At 43.1% G+C, this 20,178-nt stretch overlaps 1 protein-coding gene across 8 annotated transcripts; it reads right to left on the reverse strand.

Moving 5' to 3' along the window:
* Nucleotides 1-2,155: 2,155 nt before the first annotated feature.
* LOC101119762 (zinc finger protein with KRAB and SCAN domains 7) lies at nucleotides 2,156-20,156 on the reverse strand. Of its 8 annotated transcripts, XM_042236539.2 has the most exons (4): nucleotides 17,940-18,011; nucleotides 17,701-17,736; nucleotides 11,215-11,381; nucleotides 2,156-9,035 (listed from the first exon to the last, which is right to left on the reverse strand). In XM_042236539.2, the coding sequence occupies exons 3-4, from the start codon at nucleotides 11,372-11,374 to the stop codon at nucleotides 7,582-7,584; spliced, it is 1,614 nt and encodes a 537-aa protein (XP_042092473.1). In that variant the 5' UTR covers nucleotides 11,375-11,381; nucleotides 17,701-17,736; nucleotides 17,940-18,011; the 3' UTR covers nucleotides 2,156-7,581. The 8 variants fall into 8 exon arrangements, with proteins under 8 accessions (XP_042092473.1, XP_060258125.1, XP_042092471.1 ...); XM_060402142.1 differs by lacking the exons at nucleotides 17,701-17,736; nucleotides 17,940-18,011 and adding an exon at nucleotides 18,832-20,156; XM_042236537.2 differs by lacking the exon at nucleotides 17,701-17,736 and having other exon boundaries at nucleotides 2,156-9,032; nucleotides 11,215-11,341; nucleotides 17,940-18,063.
* Between the last annotated feature and the right edge of the window lie 22 nt (nucleotides 20,157-20,178).

The following is a 20,178-nucleotide window of genomic DNA, read 5'->3' on the forward strand; positions in this document are numbered from 1 at the left end:
GGACTGTGGCCAAAGAAAGATCAGAGTGTACAACTGAGAATCAGCTGTGGCCAAGTGACAGAAAGAAAACTGTCCTGATGGCTGAAGGAAAGTTACAGGGCTTAAAATAGCATGGAGTTAAAACTCCCCTCCAGGTTCTCCCCACCATTCTATGCAAAACAAAGAACTGTCTCACCCAGAAAAAAAAAAAAAAGAAAAAGAGGACATTAAGGCTGATACGCCTGGCTCCCAGCCGGTCCGGCCTCTGGCCGATCTCCAAAATTCCTTGCCCCAGCCATTTAAGAGATAACTACTCCGAACAACCTTGGAGAATAAGCCCCCATAATACAGTAGCTTTCCACATATATGCCTACATATACTTACTCTTTTCTTGGGTTAGTGCAGCAGCTCACTAATCTGACTGCTGTCCCTTCTCGCGTCATGAAAGGTGATCTGTTCCTGTAAAGTGCTGGTCTCGTTCTTTTTTCAAACCTCGCCTTCTCTAACTCCCTTACCTTACAATGGGATTGTCCACTCCTAGTCACAAACTCAGCCCTGGTTCATGGGGGAAAACAAGGAATTGTTATTTCCAAGTCGCTAAATCTCCCAATGACCACCAGGGAGCCGATATCGGATGCAAAAGCAAGAGAGTTTTTATTACCAAGCTTGAGCTGGGGCTCCTACTGTTACCGACTCTGCAGCTATAGGGAGGAGCCCCAGGTTTTGGATTATATTGCTTATATAGGGACTGTTCATGAAAAAAAGAATTTCTAGGTAGGGGAACGCCTGATTGGTCACTTTCTTTCGAAGGGTTGTGTGTTGGTTTCTGATTGGTCCCTATTACCTAGGTAAACCACAAGTTCTTGAACGTTAAGTCAGGAGATTCTCGTCTGGGGTCAGATTGGCTCGTGGGTGGTGGGGTGAGGTCAGGGGATTTCCAAAGGCTCTTTTCCCGGAACATTCCAAAATGGAGTTTTTCTCTTAACAAAATGGAGTAGCTTAGGTTCTTCAGAATAAAAACATGTGTTCTCTTTTACAAAGATGATGTTTGAATTTTAAAAGTACTTTCTAACATAGCAAAGAAATACTGATACTTTAAGTAGTACTAAAAAAGATTTTAAAGTGGAATTCAGCCTCTCCTCCCTTGCCAGGAATTCATACACATCCTTCCTCCATCCCTAACACTCTAAAAGCCCTCCTTTGTCTTCCTCCAAAAAGATGATGGTATGCCTTTGGATCCAGGGATAAAGACAGGATCAGGAAGGCTCTCCTGGAGAGCTGAATCTTTATTGGTAATGGGTAGGGGATCCATCTTTGGGTCAGGTCATAGGAATGGGAAAGAGAGACTATGAAATCTGTTTTTATTTATTGCTGCATCCCAAGTGTTGTTGGATGGCAGGGATACTAAATATACTAAATGATAACCGTTGAGGGGTGTGGGATGGGCCAGCAACTCAGTGATAAAAGGATTTATTGAGTCAGAGTGAAGGTACCAAGTGAGATTTATTGGGTACACTGCAAGGGTGCAGCAATAGAGACCCAGAAGTGTCTGCCTCTGGTAGGGGAGAGAAATTGGGCTTCTTTTATGGTCCATTCTGGTCACCCTTTGGTTGATGTTCCGTATCATTGCTCAATCTTTCTGGACCGCTAACTGCTTGTGGCTGCTAGTGATTTTTCCTTGGGGGAGGGTATGACTGTCTTATCTTGAAATGACTTCTCAAGCCTAAGATGACTGTTCTATTGTTAAGTTCCACAATAACCTCTGGACTGAGAAGGAAGTTTGAGACCCAAAAAACGAAGCAAGCAACTCTGTAGAGAGCAATTATGAAATATGTTGTGGGTAATTTGCCTACAGAAAGGATCAGGCAGGCGACCACCCAGAGGCATTAGGAGCTATACTCAATGTTGCTGAAAGAGGTAAGGATTCACACTGAATTGGTTGATTGAAGCCAGGATGCTTTGTCTCAAAAGGTGTAAACACTAAAGAAAAGGTGCAAACACAAACCATACCATCAACTGGAACATCTCTGAGCCGTGCGTTGCACTTCACTAAGGGAGTGAGAGCGCTCTCTGCAGGCTGCTCAGCCCTTTCTGGCAAGGCAGCCGCTTCACAGAGTTGGCCAACCCCTGGAATCCCACTGAGGCTTGATATTGGATGTAATATTAACAATAGCACTTTGTTAAGCCTGTCCTATTTTATTAGTAAGATAAGTGAGTACTCATATGAGGATGGGCAACTCGGGTCTTAAGGTCACATACAGGGCTTTGGTAGTCAGGAGCTCTGTTTTCATTTGGGCCAAAAGCCAACTAGGAGTTGCCATTTGAAGAGGGTGTTTCTGGCAGCTGCCTTTGATATTCACATGTCCCAAACTCAAGGGGCCTATGTATTCAAATAGCAGTCTCTTGTTGCTGTAGGCTCCAATTATCACGGCAAGTCTCTATGATACATAGCTCCAGAGCTGGCAAGCATCATTGGTCCCAATGACAGGGCCCATCCCAACATATCTAGCACAACCTCTAGAGTCTGCTGTTTTTAGGAGCCCCATTCATAGATGGCTGTCTTGCAGGTAACCTTGACATAAAGGACATTTGGTATCTGTTGGTTCTGATAGCTAAACAGGCCTAACAGTTAGCTTCTTTCTTGTTGGTGGAAGCTGCCAAGGACAGCAGCTTTTGGTTGACTTTATCAGGGATACTCCTCCAATGACTTGCGCAGGTGGCTCATAGAAATGGCATTTTTGAGCAGGTCTTGCATCTCATCAGGATTGTCAAGCCTTCTTGCGTGTCATAAGATCTATGACCTCATGTAGAGACTGGTTAAGGCCAGCTTGTTGGTCAGATCAGTAACGAGGATGTCAACACAGTGGATGAAAAGTAATTCTTGAGAGGGACTTCCCTGCTGGTCCAGTGGTTGGGAGTCGTCCTGTCCCCTTATGTGCAGGGGACACAAGTTCTGGTCAGAGAACTAGGATCCCACATGCTGAGGGGCAACTAAGCTCACACTCTGCATCTACTAAGCCTGCACGACAGAACTATTGAGCTCTCGAAATATTTTTTTGAACAAGTAATTCTGAGGATAACTGGGTTGTTGCAGATTGAGGCCTACCACTGGTGGCATATTGCAGAGGAATGAGGTATTGCTAGGACTGAATTGTGTCCCCCCTAAATTAACAGGTTGAAGTCCTAACCTCCGGTATGACTGCATCTGAAGTTGTAAAATGAGAAATGAAGACAGAGTGTGAAAGTGTGCTCCTTCTTCAAGACAAAGGAAGAATAACCCCTAAAATGATTGAGATCAGGGTCACCACTTCAGTTTCAGACAGACCAGACAACTCCCACAGAACCCATGGGGGCAGAGCCACTTAGAGGTTTGGGAGCAAGACTCCCCTAGAGCTCTGATAAGCTGGTGTATCCAGAAGGTGGGACTATCACCCCTAATCCTGGAGAGCAGAGAACTGAGCCAGAATTATTCTTGAGCCTTAAGATCTCACTTAACTAAGTTTTGAACTTGCTCAGGACCAAGCACATTTTCTTTCCCTTTGGATTTCTCCTTTTGGGAATTGAAATGTGAGATAATACACATTGGTGTCTGCCCCTAGTTCCTAGCACAGAGCCCCTTAAGTCCTTGTAATTTTCGAAGTGGTAAGAGCACCAGGAGCACCTTTGGTTCTAATATTTGGTCTTTGACCCTGGTTCCTGACACAGGGTTCCTGAAATCTTTGTAATTTACTAAGTGATAGGAATATTGCTTTATTATTTTTTGGGGGGGGCGGAATCTGACCCATGCCTCCTCCACTGGGAGCAGAGTCTTAACCATTGGACCACCAAGGAAGTCTCATCTTTCATTCTAATAAAGCAACTCTGCGTAGGCTCCTGGATAAGGGCTGGTCAGGGGAAAGACAAAACCATGGTTAAAGCTTGAGATTTTCAGCTCCCCTACCCCCACCCCATTCTCTTGATAATGGAGATGCCTGCATGATGAAGCCTCCATAAAAAAACAATAATATCAGGTTCAGAGAGCTCCTCAGAGCGTGACACATCCTAACTCCACAGACAGCAGTTCTTGTGCTCGGGACCCTCTGAGATCTTACTCTATGTATCCATCCTCATAACCTTTTATTAAAAAAAAAGAAAATGTAAGTAAACTGTTTTCCTGAGTTCTGTGAACCACTCTAGCAAATTAAACCCAAAAGGGGGTTGTTGGAACCTCTGATCTACAGCTGGTTAGTCAATAGGGCAGGTGATAACCTGGGCTTGGAACTAGTATCTAAAGTTGGTGTGTATCTTGTGAGACCAATCGCTTAACCTGTGCAGTTTGACACTGTCTCCAGAGTGTCAGAACTGAGCTAAATTGTGGGTCACTCAGCTGGTTTTGCAGAGAATTAGTGTGGGGAAATTACCCACATTTGGTGACCCCAAATGTCAGAAGGGAAATGTTCTGTGTGAATAGTAAAGAAGACCCAGGAGAGGGACTTCCCCAGTGGCCCAGTGGTTAAGACTTTGCTTTTCAATGCAGTGGGTACAGGTTCGACCCCTGGTAGGGGAACTAAGATCCCACATGCCTCACGACCAAAAAACCAGACATAAAACTGAAGTAGTATTTTAACAAATTCAATAAAGACTTAAAAAAAAATGATCTCCATTTAAAAAAAAGTTTAATAGAAAAAAAAGACCCGTTCTTGGGGTTTAAAAAAAAAAAAAAAGACACAGGAGAGAAACACAGGAGGGAAGAACTGTGGGTTTTTCTCGACATCCAATGTCTATACCCTATAAACACGCAAAACTGTATTTGGGAAGCATATAACCTGTCTGATTTTACGGGTTCATAGCTGAAGAGGAATCGCCTCAGCTTGAATTTGACCTATATCTGACTTAGATAATGTTTAGATGAGACTTTGGACTTCAGACTTTAAATCTAAAGCGAATTAAGACTTTGGGGCTGCTAGGATGGAATTATTTTGTAAATGAAAAGGACCTGAATTTCAGGAAGCCAGAGGCAGAATGTATGGACTGAATGTCTGTGTTTTTGAAATTCATGTGTTAAAGCCCTAATCACCATAATCCACCTAAGGGTGATCCTATGTAGAGTTGGGCTTTGGGGAAGTAACTCAAAATAGATTAGTTTATGTGGGTAGGGCACTCATGATGGACTTAATGTTCTTATTAGAAGAGGAAGGGACTTCACTGATGTCCAGTGGCTAAGACTCTATGATCCCAATGCAGTGGGCCTGGGTTCCATACTGGGTCAGGGAACTATATCCCACACGCTGCAACTAAAGATCCTGCACACTACAACAAAGATCAAAGATCCCAAATGCCGCAACTAAGATCTGGTGAAGCCAAATAAATAAAAACAAATACTGGAAAAGAAAAAGGAGGAAGAGACAGCTGCTCTCTTTCTCTGCAATACAAGGATATAGCAAGGAAGCAGCTGGCTGCAGCCAGGACTCAAAGGATTCGTACCAGAACCTGACCATGCTGGCAACTTGATCTTGGATTTCCCAGCCTCTGAGGAATAAATGTTTGTTAAGCCACCACTCTATGGCATTTTGTTACAGCAAGTCCAACTAAGACAGCTGCTAAAGATATGTCCCTCCCAATCCCCTTCTTCCCCAAAAGGGATCAGGCCCAGTTATCTTTACTCTTCAAAGAATATCTCCCTTATTATGCAAACTCTTTCAGGTAACAAAAGGGAAACAAACTCCCAAATTAATTTTGCTTAGCAAATTGAATTCAGTTCTGTACTTCAAAAATAAGATACAATCACCATGAGAAAAGAGATTTTATTCCAGGAACACAAGAAAACTTCAATTATTTGGAAACCCGCCAGCAAAATTGATACAAAAAGAGTAAAGGATAATGAAATTTTACCAAGAGATTTTTAAAGTTTTTGATAGAACTTGGCATCCATTCCTAATGAAAACTTAAGTATGATAACTTCCTACAGTATGTGTACACTACATGTCAAGTACTGTTTCGAGTGCCTTACACTTATAAATGAATTTTATCCTCAAGGCCCTATGAGGTAGCTCCATTTTACACATGGAAGACAAAAGGAAGGGCACTCATGATAGAGTTTATGTTCTTATTAAAAGGGACTTCCCTGGTGGTCCAGTAGCTTATGCAAGATTACACATCTAAGGAAAGTGATGGAGGCAGGATTTGAACCTAGGTTTCCAGGCACAAAATCTGTGCTCTTTACCACTGTAACATATTGCTCCTTCTAAAAATAGGAATAGAAGAAAACTTCCTTAACACAGTATTTATCAGAAAGAATGAGGGTGAACCACATATACAACTGTGACATGCTGAAAAACCTTTCTGGAAATTAGGAACAAGACATGGAATATGCCTGTTATTCAGTGTTCAACTTATTTTTTTTTAAATATTCATGCTATTCAACGTAAGTGGCATACAGATTGGAAATTAAGAGAACACTAACCGTTACTGTTTTATTGTATACCTAGAAAAGCTAGGAAATGAAACTAAATAATTCTTCAAACCCAAATTAATTAAATGAGGTAACTGGATCCAGGTAAAAATGTTTTTAAATCAGTTAACTTTTAAAATACTAGCAATAGCCAATAGAAATTGAGGTGTAGTGTTCAAATGTAGCTCCTTTTCCTCCAACCAAGAGCCTGAGTGCTTTCCTAGGAAGTGAGGACATTCATTTCTATTGAGAACTTACTGGGGCTGCTGGTGGTCAGCTCACAGTTATGAGCAGTGCTGGACCTGTCCCCTCAGAGACTCAGTGTGGTAGGGTATGAGCAGAACCAGAAGATAACAAATTAAAACATTCAACAGACAAGAGTTTCTTAAGATATGACCAGCCACATTCAAATCAGAGTTGAGAGCTGGACCCGTGTGTTCATATGGGGTCTCCCCTGGAACCTGGGAGTTTCCAAAGTAAAACACTTAAAAAAAATAAAGTCCGGGATCTTAAAGGTTCAAAGGACACAGACTGGCAAACAGGAAGAAAAGCTTTTCTTCCTAGAGACCACAAGTGGTGAGGGTCTAAATTAAACCAAGCTTTAAAAGGGCCATACTCAAGAGGTAGGAAGAATGACTTAGTCTTAGAGGATGACTTTATATAAACGGTAAAATGGAGGAGATCCAGTGGTTCAAACAGTCCAGGACTTTGTGCCTTCATTTCTGAGGGCACAGGTTCTATCCCTGGTTGGGGAACCAAGATCCTGCAAGCTGCCTGATGCAGCCAAAAAAAGAAAAAGGAAAAGGAAACCTATAAGCACGTGAAACATGTAGTCCTTATTTCCCCAAAAGGAGGAGGAAGATTCCACTGTTACTCTAACTCTTCCACCTTTGTGACCAGCAGCGAGCATTTGGAGATGGTCTATATTTTTTTTTTTCTAATTTTTTTTCTTTATGGTAGCCACACTGTGTGGCATGTGGAATCTTCATTCCCAAACCAGGAATCAAAACTCATGCCCCCCATTTTGGGAGCTCAGAGCCTTAACCACTGGACCACCAGGGAAGTCCTGGGATGGTATACATGGAACAGGTGGTTCCAAGTAGAGATCAAGATGAACATAATTATATAGAAACTTTAACCTAAAGTTTCTTGCTGTCTTAGAGAATCATGTCTTAAGAAGCAGACCGAGCCAGACCTGAGTGCTTCTCTCCAGCGTGAGTTCGCTGGTGGTGATTGAAAGTAGAACGCTGACTGAAGGCTTTCCCACACTCGATACATTCATAGGGCTTCTCTCCAGTATGAACTCTTTGGTGCACGGTGAGTTGTGAGCTATCACGAAAGGCTTTCTCACAATCTTTGCATTTATAGGGCTTCTCCCCAGTATGGGTTCTCTGATGTACCATAAGGCTAGAATTATGAGTGAAGACCTTTCCACACTCATTACATTCATAAGGTTTCTCACCAGTGTGAATTCGCTGATGAATAATGAGGTACGAGTTTTGATTGAAGGATTTTCCACAATCATTGCATTTATAGGGCTTTTCACCGGTGTGAAGTCGCTGATGTCGAGTGAGACATTTACTCAGACTGAATGCCTTACCACACACATTACATTCAAAAGGTTTTTCTCCAGTATGAATTCGCTCATGGTCAGCAAGTTGAGAAATCTGACTGAAGGCTTTCACACATTTGCTACACTTGTATGGTTTTTTCCCGGTATGGAGACTCTGATGTCGAGTAAGACATTTACTCCGACTGAAGGCCTTGCCACATTCATTACACTCATAAGGCTTCTCCCCAGTGTGGATTCTCTGATGGTCAATAAGATTTCTGTTAGAACAGAAAGCTTTCCCACACTCCTCACACTTGTAAGGTTTCTTACCAGTGTGAAGTACCTGATGGCGGATAAGGCTTTTATTCCGACTAAAGAGTGCTCCACACTCATTGCATCCATATGGTTTTTCCCCAGTATGAGTTCTCTGGTGGTCAAAGAGTTTGGAACTTTCATTGAAAGCTTTTCCACATTCATTACATTTATATGGTTTCTCCCCAGTATGAAGTCTCTGGTGTTGAATGAGATGGGAGCTGTGGCGATAGGTCTTTCCGCAATCACTGCATTCATAAGGTTTTTCCCCTGTATGGATTCTGAGGTGGACAATGAGCTGAGAGGTCTGCCTAAAGGTCTTGCCACACTCAGTACACTCATATGGTTTTTCTCCAGTGTGGATTCTCTGATGCCCAATGAGGTGTGAACTCCAATTAAAAACTTTACCACATTCATCACACTGATATAATTTCTGTCCCTTCAGAACTCCCTGATGTTTTGAGAGACCGGAGGACAGATCTGGATGTCCCCCAAGTTTCTTATACTCATCACATCGATCCTTTGTGGATTTCTCTTTATCCTCCTGTGTTATCTCTAAGAAATCACTTTCTAGTCTGGTTCCTTCTTCATCTGAGGGTTGAACTTTTAGTTTTTCTAAAGCTTCTTCACAGGCAGTCCCAGCTTCTGGTCCTCCAAGAATCAGTCTACAAAGTATGCCTGAGGTCCTGTCAGCTGACTTTGACTCTTCAGAAATGTCCTGCTTCGGAGACAACTGTGAACTTGCCATCCTGTTTTCACCTGCTGCCAAAAGACAGAAGAAAACAATTGTCACTCACTTCTTGTCCTGTTGAGGAAATGAACTGTCAGGAGTCTATGTAGCTTAAAAAAAAATTCACATTGAGGGTACGGAATAAGGAGACACACTGAGAACAGGAGGGAAAAAGCAAAGCTATCAGGACAGAGGGATGTGGAGCCAGCACAGCCAGGTGAGCAGACCAACTGAAAGGCAAGAGACCAGACTGTAAAGAACAGTGTGATCTCCTGGAAGTCACTTAGATGTGGGTCTCCTTAGTAAAATTATTATCTCTCGGGTCCACTCCAACCATGACACTGTACGGCTCCACAGTTCACAGCAAAGATGTCGAGGAGAGTGGTGGTAAATACTTTAAACTAAATATGAAAAACATGTAGGCAAACATGAGAGTTAAAGGGAATATGTGTTACGAGGGCACGATCAGGAAAAAGTGCACAAAAAGGAGTGATTCTGGTATGAAAGAATAGTAACAATATTTGGAGAAGCTATGGGTTCAAAAAGGCTGGGAAAATGTACTGAAGGAGAGAGTGAAAGTGAAAGTGAAGTGGCTCAGTCATGTCCGACTCTTTGTGATCCCATGGACTGTAGCCTACCAAGCTCCTCCCTCCAAGGGATTCTCCTGGCAAGAGTACTGGAATGGGTTGCCATTTCCTTCTCCAGGGGATCTTCCTGACCCAGGGATTGAACCAGGGTCTCCCACATTCCAGGTAGACACTTTAACCTCTGAGCCACAAGGAGAGAGTAGAGCTCTAAAATTGGTGACGTCCTAGTCTCCGGAGCACTGGGCTAGGAGGTGCCAGTAGGTACTCCTATGAAACTTAACAAAGGCAATAATTTGAAATATAAATCAAAGTACATGTTTTGTAGCTTGATAACCTGGAATCATAATGAGACTGAACAGCTGAGTATTTGCTTTTGAATTCTGGAATTTAATATAAAAGCTGGGAAAGGCAGAGCATTCATGGTCATAGGTAAACACAAAAATATTGGTTCCTTTCAATCACATCTTAACCAGGCTACAAGCTATCATACCATCTCAGCATATGGAAAATGAAAGGTATCTGGTCCTTTAATTCTAAGCCCACCCTCTCCAGAGTAGGTTACTGTCCTAGACCAGTCAACCCCAGAACCTCCTCTGACAACAGCCCCTTTCAGGAAGCAGCCCTGCCCTAGTCTTTCTGAAGGGGAAGCTGAGAAAACCATGTTTTGTGCAAAGCAACCCAAATCATCCCAGGATGGACAAGGACCAAGACTAGGTGACTGGACCAGGGCCAAGCACCAGACCCAAGTGCAGCTTATAAAGTAGTCATCAGCTCTGGGTAACCTGGAACAAAGTTCTGCCCAAAGAAATATGATATTTAATGGCTGAACCACCAATGGAGTCCCTTTCTACATAAATTCTGAACTGAATGTAGGACAAAATGAAGGAAATTACAAGTAGTAGCTCAAGTTGAAATGATGCATGGAGAGAAGAAATCCATCAGGAACCCCAGGAAACAGAACATATGAGGAAATAGGAAGTCTAATGAAGAAAGAGCTTGGAGGGGGACAAAAGATTCAGAGTAAAGAGAATGGCCATCAGTGAGAATAGAAAAACAGATACACAGGACACGGCTGTCTTACAACACTGCCGTAAAAATCCTTTTACTTCTGCTGCTGGGTTGGAAAGATTCCTTGGCGCAGGGAAAGGCTACCCACTCCAGCATTCTGGCCTAGAGAATTCCATGGACTGTATAGTCCATGGGGTCACAAAGAGTTGGACACGACTGAGCAACTTTCACTGTCACTTTTCTGCTGCTGAGGCTCCCAAGTCCTCACAAAGCTTTGTTTCCCAAAGCCTGGTCTGGCTGGTGAGTCTAACCCTTCAGTCTTATTCTAAGTAACTTAGCTCGTGACTTACAGTAATTGAATGGCTCTCTATCCCTTCCAACTACAAACTCAACTAAACCAGCTCACTTCAATTAATAAGGAAGTACAGAGAACCGTCTGAGCCATCAGGGAAGTCACAGAGAATGTTAATAACTATCAAAGTGAGTGATGATATAGAGAGATTCATTATACTATTTTCTCCATTCTCTTTATATTTTCATAATTAAAAGAATAAGAACATAGCAAAGAAAATGTAAAGAAGCTAGACTCTAAGTTATTCGGGAGCAGAGTCATTACCCAATGGGGCCAGGCTGCAGCAATTTTCCAGCATGATGTTCCAGTACAGGGCTCTCTGGCTGAGTGCTGTACCTTTCCACTTCTTCAGAGTATAGTTCACAGACAGAAACTCCAACTCTGCAGCCTCCTGGAATGACAAGCTTCTACTGCTCAGGGACATTCGCAGCCTGAGGGGCAGAGTCAACAAGGGTACCAAGACAGGGTTGAGACCCTGGGGCCAAAGGGGTGGTGGGACAGAAAGAAGCTGGGAGGACACAGTAATAAAAGGACACGTTCAGGGTAAGATAACAGTCCATGAACTCAGTGGACAGGACCAAGTCCAGGGGAAGCAGTTAGGAAGAGAAGTCACAGGAGCAGACTCTGAATGGGCCAGAGCCCTGGAGGTGAGGTCATGCTATTCCTGGGCCATAGACTTGGAACCCAGGAAGCTCACCTGGGGCCTGACCATCTGGAAAATTCACTGGAAATTCAAGGATTCCAGCACAATGGGGGAAAAAAAAAAAACCCTTGAAAAAATAAAATTAAGTTGAAGAACTCACACTTCACAATTTCAAAACTTGTTTGACAAAACAGCACTGACCAGGACTGTGTGATACACACCTAGATCAGTGACATAGGTAAGGGTCCAGAAGTAAACATCTACAGTTAATTTTTTTTTTTTTTTTTCTGGCTGTACTGCATAGCATGTAGGATCTTAGTTCCCCAACAGGGATTGAACCTGTGTCCTCTGCATTGGAAGGACAGAGTCTTAACCACTAGACCACTAGGGTAGTCTCCTAAGGTCAACTTATTTTTTAAATATATTTTAAATTTATATATGTATTTTATTTGGCTGCACTGGGTCTTAGTTGCAGCATGTAGGATCCACTTCCCTGACTAGGGATCAAACCCGGGCCCCCTATATTGGGGGCATCGAGTCCCAGACACTGGACCACCAGCAAAATCCCCGTCAACTTATTTTTTATTGAAGTCCCAAAACCACTCAAAGGGGAAAGAAGATACTTTTCAACAAATGGTGCTGGAACAACTGGATATACACATTCGAAAAATGAGGTTACACCTTTACCTCAATCCACATATAATAATTATATGGACAGTAGGCTTTGGCACCTGTTGCAAATTAGCCCCACTGCTCTGTGTATCAAATCATACATGACAGCTAGCTTCCCCTGAGAGCATGGAACCCTCCAACTTCCACCACTTTTAAGCACATTTTTAAAAAATCAGTATCCTCATCCATGATTAAAACAGAGACCATCATCTCCTACATTTGCTACAAATCAATACCTAGTCAATGTCTCCGGGACTCAGTGAGTGCTGGGAGGACTGTCAGCTGAAATGGGAAGAAGGCTCACATGGGAATGCTTGTCACCACCCAGATAAAAGAAACTGCAGTGCTGTCACAGGGTCATGGAGAGTCAAGTGAAGAACTACTTGAGGATCGCGCATGATGAGGAAGTTGAAGTTTTGGCAGAGAAATGAAGCTTTGCTGTGAAAGAAAAAGGCAGGGCCTTCACCAGATAAATTTGCACAACAGACTGGGGAAGAGAAAGATGTTCAGGTGAAGAGAAATCCAGGAGTAAGACTCAGGACAATGAACTGGAGACCAGAGAGAAGTATTGTGAAGAAATGTACCAGCAGGAAATATAAAGCACTGACATATCTTAGTGTAACAAGCACCAAACGTAAGCCTCCGAGCTGACCTACTGTGAAGCAGCTGCTACAGAAATGTCCAAGGAGGTCAGTGAAGTATTTGAAAGAGATAATGCCAAAGACCAGCAGAAGAACGCCGGCAACTGCCTGCGGATATGGCAAAAGAACACAGTCCTTTGAGCCCAGCCTCTGAAACCATGAACATGGATAAAAGCTAATGACTGCTTCTGCCACGAGAGGACAAAGCAAGAAGGCCATCTATGAACCAGGAAGCAGGTTCTCCCCAGACACCTAATCTGCCAGCACCTTGACAGTGGACTTTACAGTCTCTAGAACTATGAGAAATAAATTTCTGTTGTTCATAAGGCATCCAGTCTATGGCATTCTGTTACAGCAGCCCAACCAGATTAAGACTTTGAGAAAGAGCTTTCTTTAAATTTCTATTTATCAAAGTCCCAGAGTTAAGCCTGGCCTGGCTAACACATCTCTTTGTGAACCAATCACTGTGAAGAGGTGATAAAATGCTCTGATGGGTCACATCTGAGTATCTGCCACTAGAATATCCTGGAAGGGGAACTGAATGCATCAAAACCTCAGGAGCACATGGACTGAGAGTAGAGACAGTAGTTCTCCCCAAGCTGAGGTATTATAATCAAAAGAAAGGGGCCTGTGTACCAGACAGACAGAAAGAAAACAGACATTGCTACCAAACCAACTTGGGTCCACTTGCTCTGATGCAGTAAAGCCAATGTACTAAAGCAGCATTAAAAAAAAAAAAAAAGCTAATGACCTCCTGGGCCTTTCAAAGTCTGAATGAAAGCCTCACAGCACAGTAAATAAAGATGGAGGCCAGTGAGCTGAAACTGCCCAATTAAATTCAGGTATTCTAATGCCTCTGGGTTCGTCCCAGATCCCATTCAGCTTTTGAGGACAGAAGAAAATATCAACTTGTTAAGATGACACCATAAATGGGAGTCCCCAGACTGGGGGGCAACCTGAGATGGATCAGGCCTCTTCTCCCCAGCTTCATCCCTTCACTCAGTTTCATTCCTAAATGAAAATGGCCTGGAAAAGAACCAGGGAAATCCCTGGGCAGTTTTCAGGAATATTTTCTTCTTTCTGTCATTTGGCTTTAATACAAAGTAATTCTGACTTCCTTTTAAAATCCTCTTAAATAAGTAGTCTCTTATTCTTGTGTTTTTCCTGCTGGTGAGAAGGTGTGTGCTGTGTTTAGTCGCTCAGTCGTGTCCAACTCTTTGCGATCCCATGGACTGCAGCCTGCCAGGTTCCTCTGTCCATGGGCATTCTCCAGGCAAGAATACTGGAATGGATTGCCATTCCCTTCTCCAGGGGCTCTTCCCAACCCAAGGATCAAACTCAGGTCTCCTGCATTACAGGCAGATTCTTTACCAACTGAGCCAGCAGGGAAGCCCCCAATGAGAGGGTACATAAGGTTTATTTTATACACTGATAATATGTAAACTAGTTTCTAAGACAATTAGAAACTAAAGCAAGACTGCATCTAGTACACATTAAAATGTTAAAATTTTATTTATACCGATTTAGAAATGAACTCAATCTAGTGCCCAAAATTTGATTTCTCAATACCACTTCTACAAAAAAATGAAACCAAGAATCCTTGCAGAAATTATTGACTCCAGGGCTGGAGAGGTGAAAATATAAGACGAGTATCTTGCGGTGCCTAAAAATCAGGGAAAGACACAAAAAAGGATGGGAACGTGTAAGGGGAAACAGGAGCCAATTTGAAAGATGCCCAACGGCTAAAGGTAGAATAATTAATGCCACAAAATAAATAACAGCACAGCTCAATATACTCCCCAAATAAACACCCAACATCACACACTGATGTAACTGATATAACTAAGTAACTGAACAAGCGGGAGAGAAGGCACAACTCTTCCTCACAAAGGATTCCAGTTAATAAATGTAGAAGAAAAACACACGAAATGAAAAGCTCCTAGGAGAACATCACAATAACAACTGCTGTAGGCAAGAGTCCACCAAGAAATGGTAATTAGTAGGAAAAGCATATTTCTATGCAAAGTCTCAAAGTGTCTACCTCAAAATAATTGCTAATTACAAAGTAAAGACAGTGACTTTACAATCATTAATCCTTGGCAGAAATACTGGATCAAGAGTAATATCACCAGTAAGAAGACATATGGATGTCAACCTCAATCTAAGCAGGAGAACATGTGACAAAACCAAATCGAGAGGGCCAGTCTAAAATTACAAATATAAAATACTTCAAAAGTGTCGAGATTGTAAAAATCAAGTAAAACTGAGGAGCTGTCACAGACTGAAAGGGAGCTAGGAGACATGACAATTAGATGGAATGAGGGATTCTAGACTGGGTTCTGAAACAGGAAAAGAACATTAGCTAGCCAATCAGGAGCTCTAGATAAATCAGTAGTTTAATTACTAGTACTGGACCACTGGAAATGTCTCAAGTTTGATGACTGTCCTATGGTTATGCATGACATTGCCTTTAGGTATACCAGGTAAAGATACAAGGGAACTCTACAAAATTCTGACAGTCTTTGTGAGTCTACAATTATTCTAAATAAAAAGGTTTTCAAACTGAGGTTTGAGTTGTTACTGTGTTTACTTCTATCTAGAAATAGTAATGTCTATATACTAAGGATTAACTTGGCAATAAGGGTATTGAATAGAGGCTACCCAGGTGGCACAGTGGTAAAGAGCCACCTACCACTGCAGTAAATGTGGGTGATCCCTGGGTTGGGAAGATCCCCTGGAGGAGGAAATAGCAACCTACTCCATTACTCTTGCCTGGAAAATTTCACGGACAGAGGAGCCTGGCAGGCTAGAGTAGAACACGACTGAGCTGCGGGCACGCGCGCGCGCACATACACACACACACCACACAAATAATTACTGAGCACCTACTACCTTCTTAGACACCATGGTCTCCGCAGTGAATAAAGCAGACAAAATGCACTAACTTAAGTAGCTTATAAGAAGACAGACAATAAGATAAAGACAGTGTCAGGTGCTATGTAGCAAAATAAAACAAGGAAGAAGGCTAAAAGGCCTAAAATCAGGCAAGGTAAAGTATAAGCTCAAAATTCTATCTAGGGAACTCCTTGGTGGTTCAGTGGTTAGGATTTGGCACTTTCACTCCTGAGGGCACAGTTTTGATCCCTGGTTGAGGAACTACGATCTTGCTAGCTGCACACAGCGACCCGAAAAAAAAAAAAAAAAAAATCAGTCTAGAGCACATAATGACTCATTTGAGGGACCTTTTTCAGATTGTTTCCAATATTAAAAACACTGAAGATTATAAAGTAATGAATTATATTCTATTACATCTGTATTTTTGCTCTGGAGCATGACATCACAGAATGCTCACATACTAACATTCCTGGATACCAGGAGTCACAGAACTGTGGCAGGTACCATTTTTCAGTTTTTATCAGTTTCCCTTATCAGTTTCCCTTACTTGTAAGTACACATAGAGATTTATCTTCAAAACAGTCCCACAGTCTTTTTGGCTAACTTTTTGAACCAAAAGCTGTCTGCCTTTCTTCAGCATTAAGAAACAGATGTCAAAGCAGTCTCACTTGTCAGTTCCTGAATGTGCACACAGATATTTATGTGTGTAACAAAGGGAAATTCCCTGAAATCCTTGAGCAAATTACTTACTTGCAAAATAAGAGACCTAACATTAAGGAGTTTTTCGTTTGGAACTGAGGCAGGCTGGGACTTGGGACCCTTTGTTGCAGTGCTTGCACCTGAACGAACGTTTCCTCCAGCAACGAAATACAAAGAAACTACAAGGGTCTAAAAATAACTGCGCACATTTGCATGTGGGGCATATTATGAACGATAAGCTACAAAAAGACCAAAAACCCAACTGCCACTTCTGAGGAGCTGGAAGCAAAAGCAAAGTATTGCCCAAGCACCCCTGCACACAGCATCAACCAAGAAGGTGGATAGACCACCTAAGTCATCCCTCCAGCCAGATCCCTGGAAGCACTTCTACCCTCATTCTCTGTAAGGAACCACCCTCACCCCATAGGAAACAAAGGAACCTGTTAACTTGTTTTCACTCCCTTCTGCTGCCACATAAATTCCAGTAAAGCCTTCACTGAATTTCAACTTTTATTAAGGAGACCAAGAACTCCAGTTCGTAACAAAAGTCCAAACAATTTGAAAAAGAGCACGGTTCTTCTCCTTGCCACTACTCTTAACTTAGTAAGGAGAACATTTTCTTATTTTTGAGGTCTATGTAAGTCAGAAGACAGAGTGGTTTTAGGTTAGTGCTGTTACTTGTGTTTAAAAACTGCATTTTATACATACTACCCTCTCTTTATTTTGAAAACAGACATAATCACCCGAATGAAGCTTTTGGTATTTTTCTGCACAAATGTCACTTGCTTAATTTACAGCTTCATGCAATATCTACTATAGGAAACTGCAAACAAAATGTTTAATTATAGCTGCACATATGTGACTCAGTGGCGTCGTAATGCTGGCAACAATTTTAACCAATATATTAAATGCATTCCAGAAATTGAAGACATCATTTTCAGAAAGCAACAGTATGAAGGTACTTAATATCACTGAATTATACACTTCAAATGGTTAAAATGGCAACATTTACCATGATACATGAAAATTTATTACAACTGTTTTGCTATAATACCAAAAAATTAATAGTGCTTGTTTTCTAATAAAAAATATATACTCGTGTAAGAGTTTGCGAAATCATGCACAAATTTTAAAGAGTCAGGAAGACTTCAATTAACGGATTGTGATTACTCTTCCTTTTCTTAGGGTCACCCGACTCACCTAGTTATCTGTGATGAACACGCTTTGTTTGCATAACTGGCAGAGGAGATAAAATTCAGAAACCATTACTTCAAATTCGCGCCCCGGACGCCAGGAGCAGCGAAGAACCTGGGCAGGTTGATCTCCAAAGCCAGATCCTTGCCAGGGCGCAGCCTCCAGGCCGATCCTCACCCGCCACTCCCCGGGGAACTCCGCACCCGCACAGTAGCCCCCACTGCCTCCACTGTCGCCCCGCTCACCAGCTCCAGAGGCCGCAAAACTCTCAGTGCCCTGACTGCTCGACCCACCACACTCCACACTCTTTCCAGCCCGGCTCTTCGCCGCTCCGTAGCGCGCATGCGCATCGCCGCTCCAGGCCTCTCTAGGAAGTTGGGAGGGCCAACTTCTCGGCTTCTCCCGGGCCCCAGTGCCCTGCTGGAAGGCCTCTTGAGCTCAGCCCAGAGGCTTGTCGCCACACACCCCCACCTAACCCACTGGACGCCTGCCTTCTGTTCCTCCCACAGTGAAATGCCTTCCCACTACAACTAGAGAAAGCCCTCGTGCATCAACGAAGACCCATAACGTCGCCTACTTTTGAGGACGGGGATACTAAAATTCCTTACGGCTAGTTGGACAATAGGGGGAGACCCAAAAAGGAGCCGAGCCCTGATACTCCAAGGAGCTTGTAAATTATCTAGATATGAGGCCTCCACGATGTCTCCATCTGTTATTGGAGGTTTGCCACGGTTAAGCCTAGTCTTTCCTCAGACGATCTAGCAGATTACTCTGTGCTCCAATAACACCAGTGTTCCATACACTGATGCATCTACAGAGTAAGCATGTAGAACTTCATTACTGAGTGGATGTTTCCTAATTTCTCAGAAGAGGCTTTCTGGAGGGCCAGGCTGGCTCTCCCGGGAGGTGGGAGAAGTATTGTTTTCTCTATCTTTTCTATTAGTGTCTGGACCAAGGTTGTCCCCAACGGCTGCTCACCTGAAATGTGTTGAGCCTGTTCCCCTGTCGTCCTAATTCCCTGTCATTTCTGGCTTCCCTCTATTACCCAGAAACTGACGGAGTCTGGGAAGAGTATAAGCGAAAGTGAAGTCGCTCAGTCGTGTCCGACTTTTTGCGACCCCATGCACTGTAGCTTACCAGTCTCCTCCGTCCATGGAAGTTTACAGCAAGTATACTGGAGTGGTTTGCCATTTCCTTTTCCAGGGGATCTTCCTGACCCAGGGATTGAACTCAGGTCTCCCACATTGCAGGCAGATGCTTTACCATCTGAGCCACCAGTGATAACAAGAAGAAAAGTCTGATACTTCTCTAAGTACCTTTTAGAGTTACAAAGGGCTTGTTTTTCAGTCATTGGCATTAAATTTACTGATAGGAATGCACAATAAAGTTTGGAGAGTAAAGCTATAGTGAAAATGTCTCTGTGAAAACATCAGCTGTGTACTGTAATACCTTGTGTTTGCACTTTGCTTCTTGGACTATGATCAGTTCAGTTCAGTTGCTCTATCATGTCCAACTCTTTGCAACTCCCCGCACTACAGCATGCTAGGTTTCCCTGTCCATTACCAACTCCCAGAACTTGCTCAAACTCATGTCCATTGAGTCGGTGATGCCAGGCAACCATCTCGTCCTCTGTTGTCTCCTCCCCCTCCTGCCTTCAAGCTTTCCCAGCATCAGGGTCTTTTCCAATGAGTGGGCTCTTCACATCAGGTGGCCAAAGGATTCGAGCTTCAGCTTCAGGATCAGTCCTTACAATGAGCATTCACGGCTGATATGATAAGTGCTACAATTCTTTAGAAGAAACACCACCTCCAAAAGCTTTAATATATCACTGTATCCCTGAGTCCAGAAGTCCAGGAGAACCCTTGTCTTCCCAGAATCTACCCTGAGGCCGTTTTGTGACCATCAGTGACCCTCTTCAGAACAGGGCCTGATACCACTAGCAGGAAGAAATCTGAGAGAAATTAAAGAATGAGGAATGAATGAGGGTGAGAGAGAGAGAGACAGGATCTTAAAACAGAAAAAAGAGGAGGAAAGGGGGTCTATCGACCTGAATTCAAAGTCTTCCGTGCCCTTTCCAGCCAGTAAACTGAAACCCAGGTAGCAGGACATTTGCCGAGGCTCAGAATCCTGATCTGCAAACTGATTCTTTCCTACAAGCAGATATGAAGATGTAATTGATGCCCAAATTTCCTGCCCTCCAAATCCCTCAGTATAAATGACAAAGTCCAGACTGAGTAGATTCCTTCCCTGCTTAAAAACCTTTCCGCAGCAGTTTGGATGAAGGACACATTTCTTAGAGGTTAGCCCAGGTTCTGTGCTGGACAAAGGGGCAAATCCGGTGTGCGTCAGGGTCGCCCAGACTCAGAACACGTGAGCCTACTAACGCCTCAGTTGAAACCCCGGCCCCACCCCCGCCCCCGTCTCTGTGCGTGGTTCCTGCATCAAAGTGCAACCAGCTCTCTGGCTGCGGGGGCGCGCGTGGCC

Source organism: Ovis aries, chromosome 19, assembly GCF_016772045.2.
Source record: "Ovis aries strain OAR_USU_Benz2616 breed Rambouillet chromosome 19, ARS-UI_Ramb_v3.0, whole genome shotgun sequence".
NCBI classification, from domain to species: Eukaryota; Metazoa; Chordata; class Mammalia; order Artiodactyla; family Bovidae; genus Ovis; species Ovis aries.

What these genes read in the sequence shown, in the direction of transcription:
- LOC101119762 (XM_027958077.3), bottom strand. Translation starts at nt 18,044, where the DNA reads ATGCGCATGCGCGCTACGGAGCGGCGAAGAGCCGGGCTGGAAAGAGTG. An exon ending in TTTTGCGGCCTCTGGAGCTG is followed by an intron (nt 11,342 to 17,939) that starts GTGAGCGGGGCG and finishes TTGTCATTCCAG; the next exon opens with GAGGCTGCAGAGTTGGAGTT. An exon ending in CTGCAGCCTGGCCCCATTGG is followed by an intron (nt 9,036 to 11,214) that starts GTAATGACTCTG and finishes GTCTTTTGGCAG; the next exon opens with CAGGTGAAAACAGGATGGCA.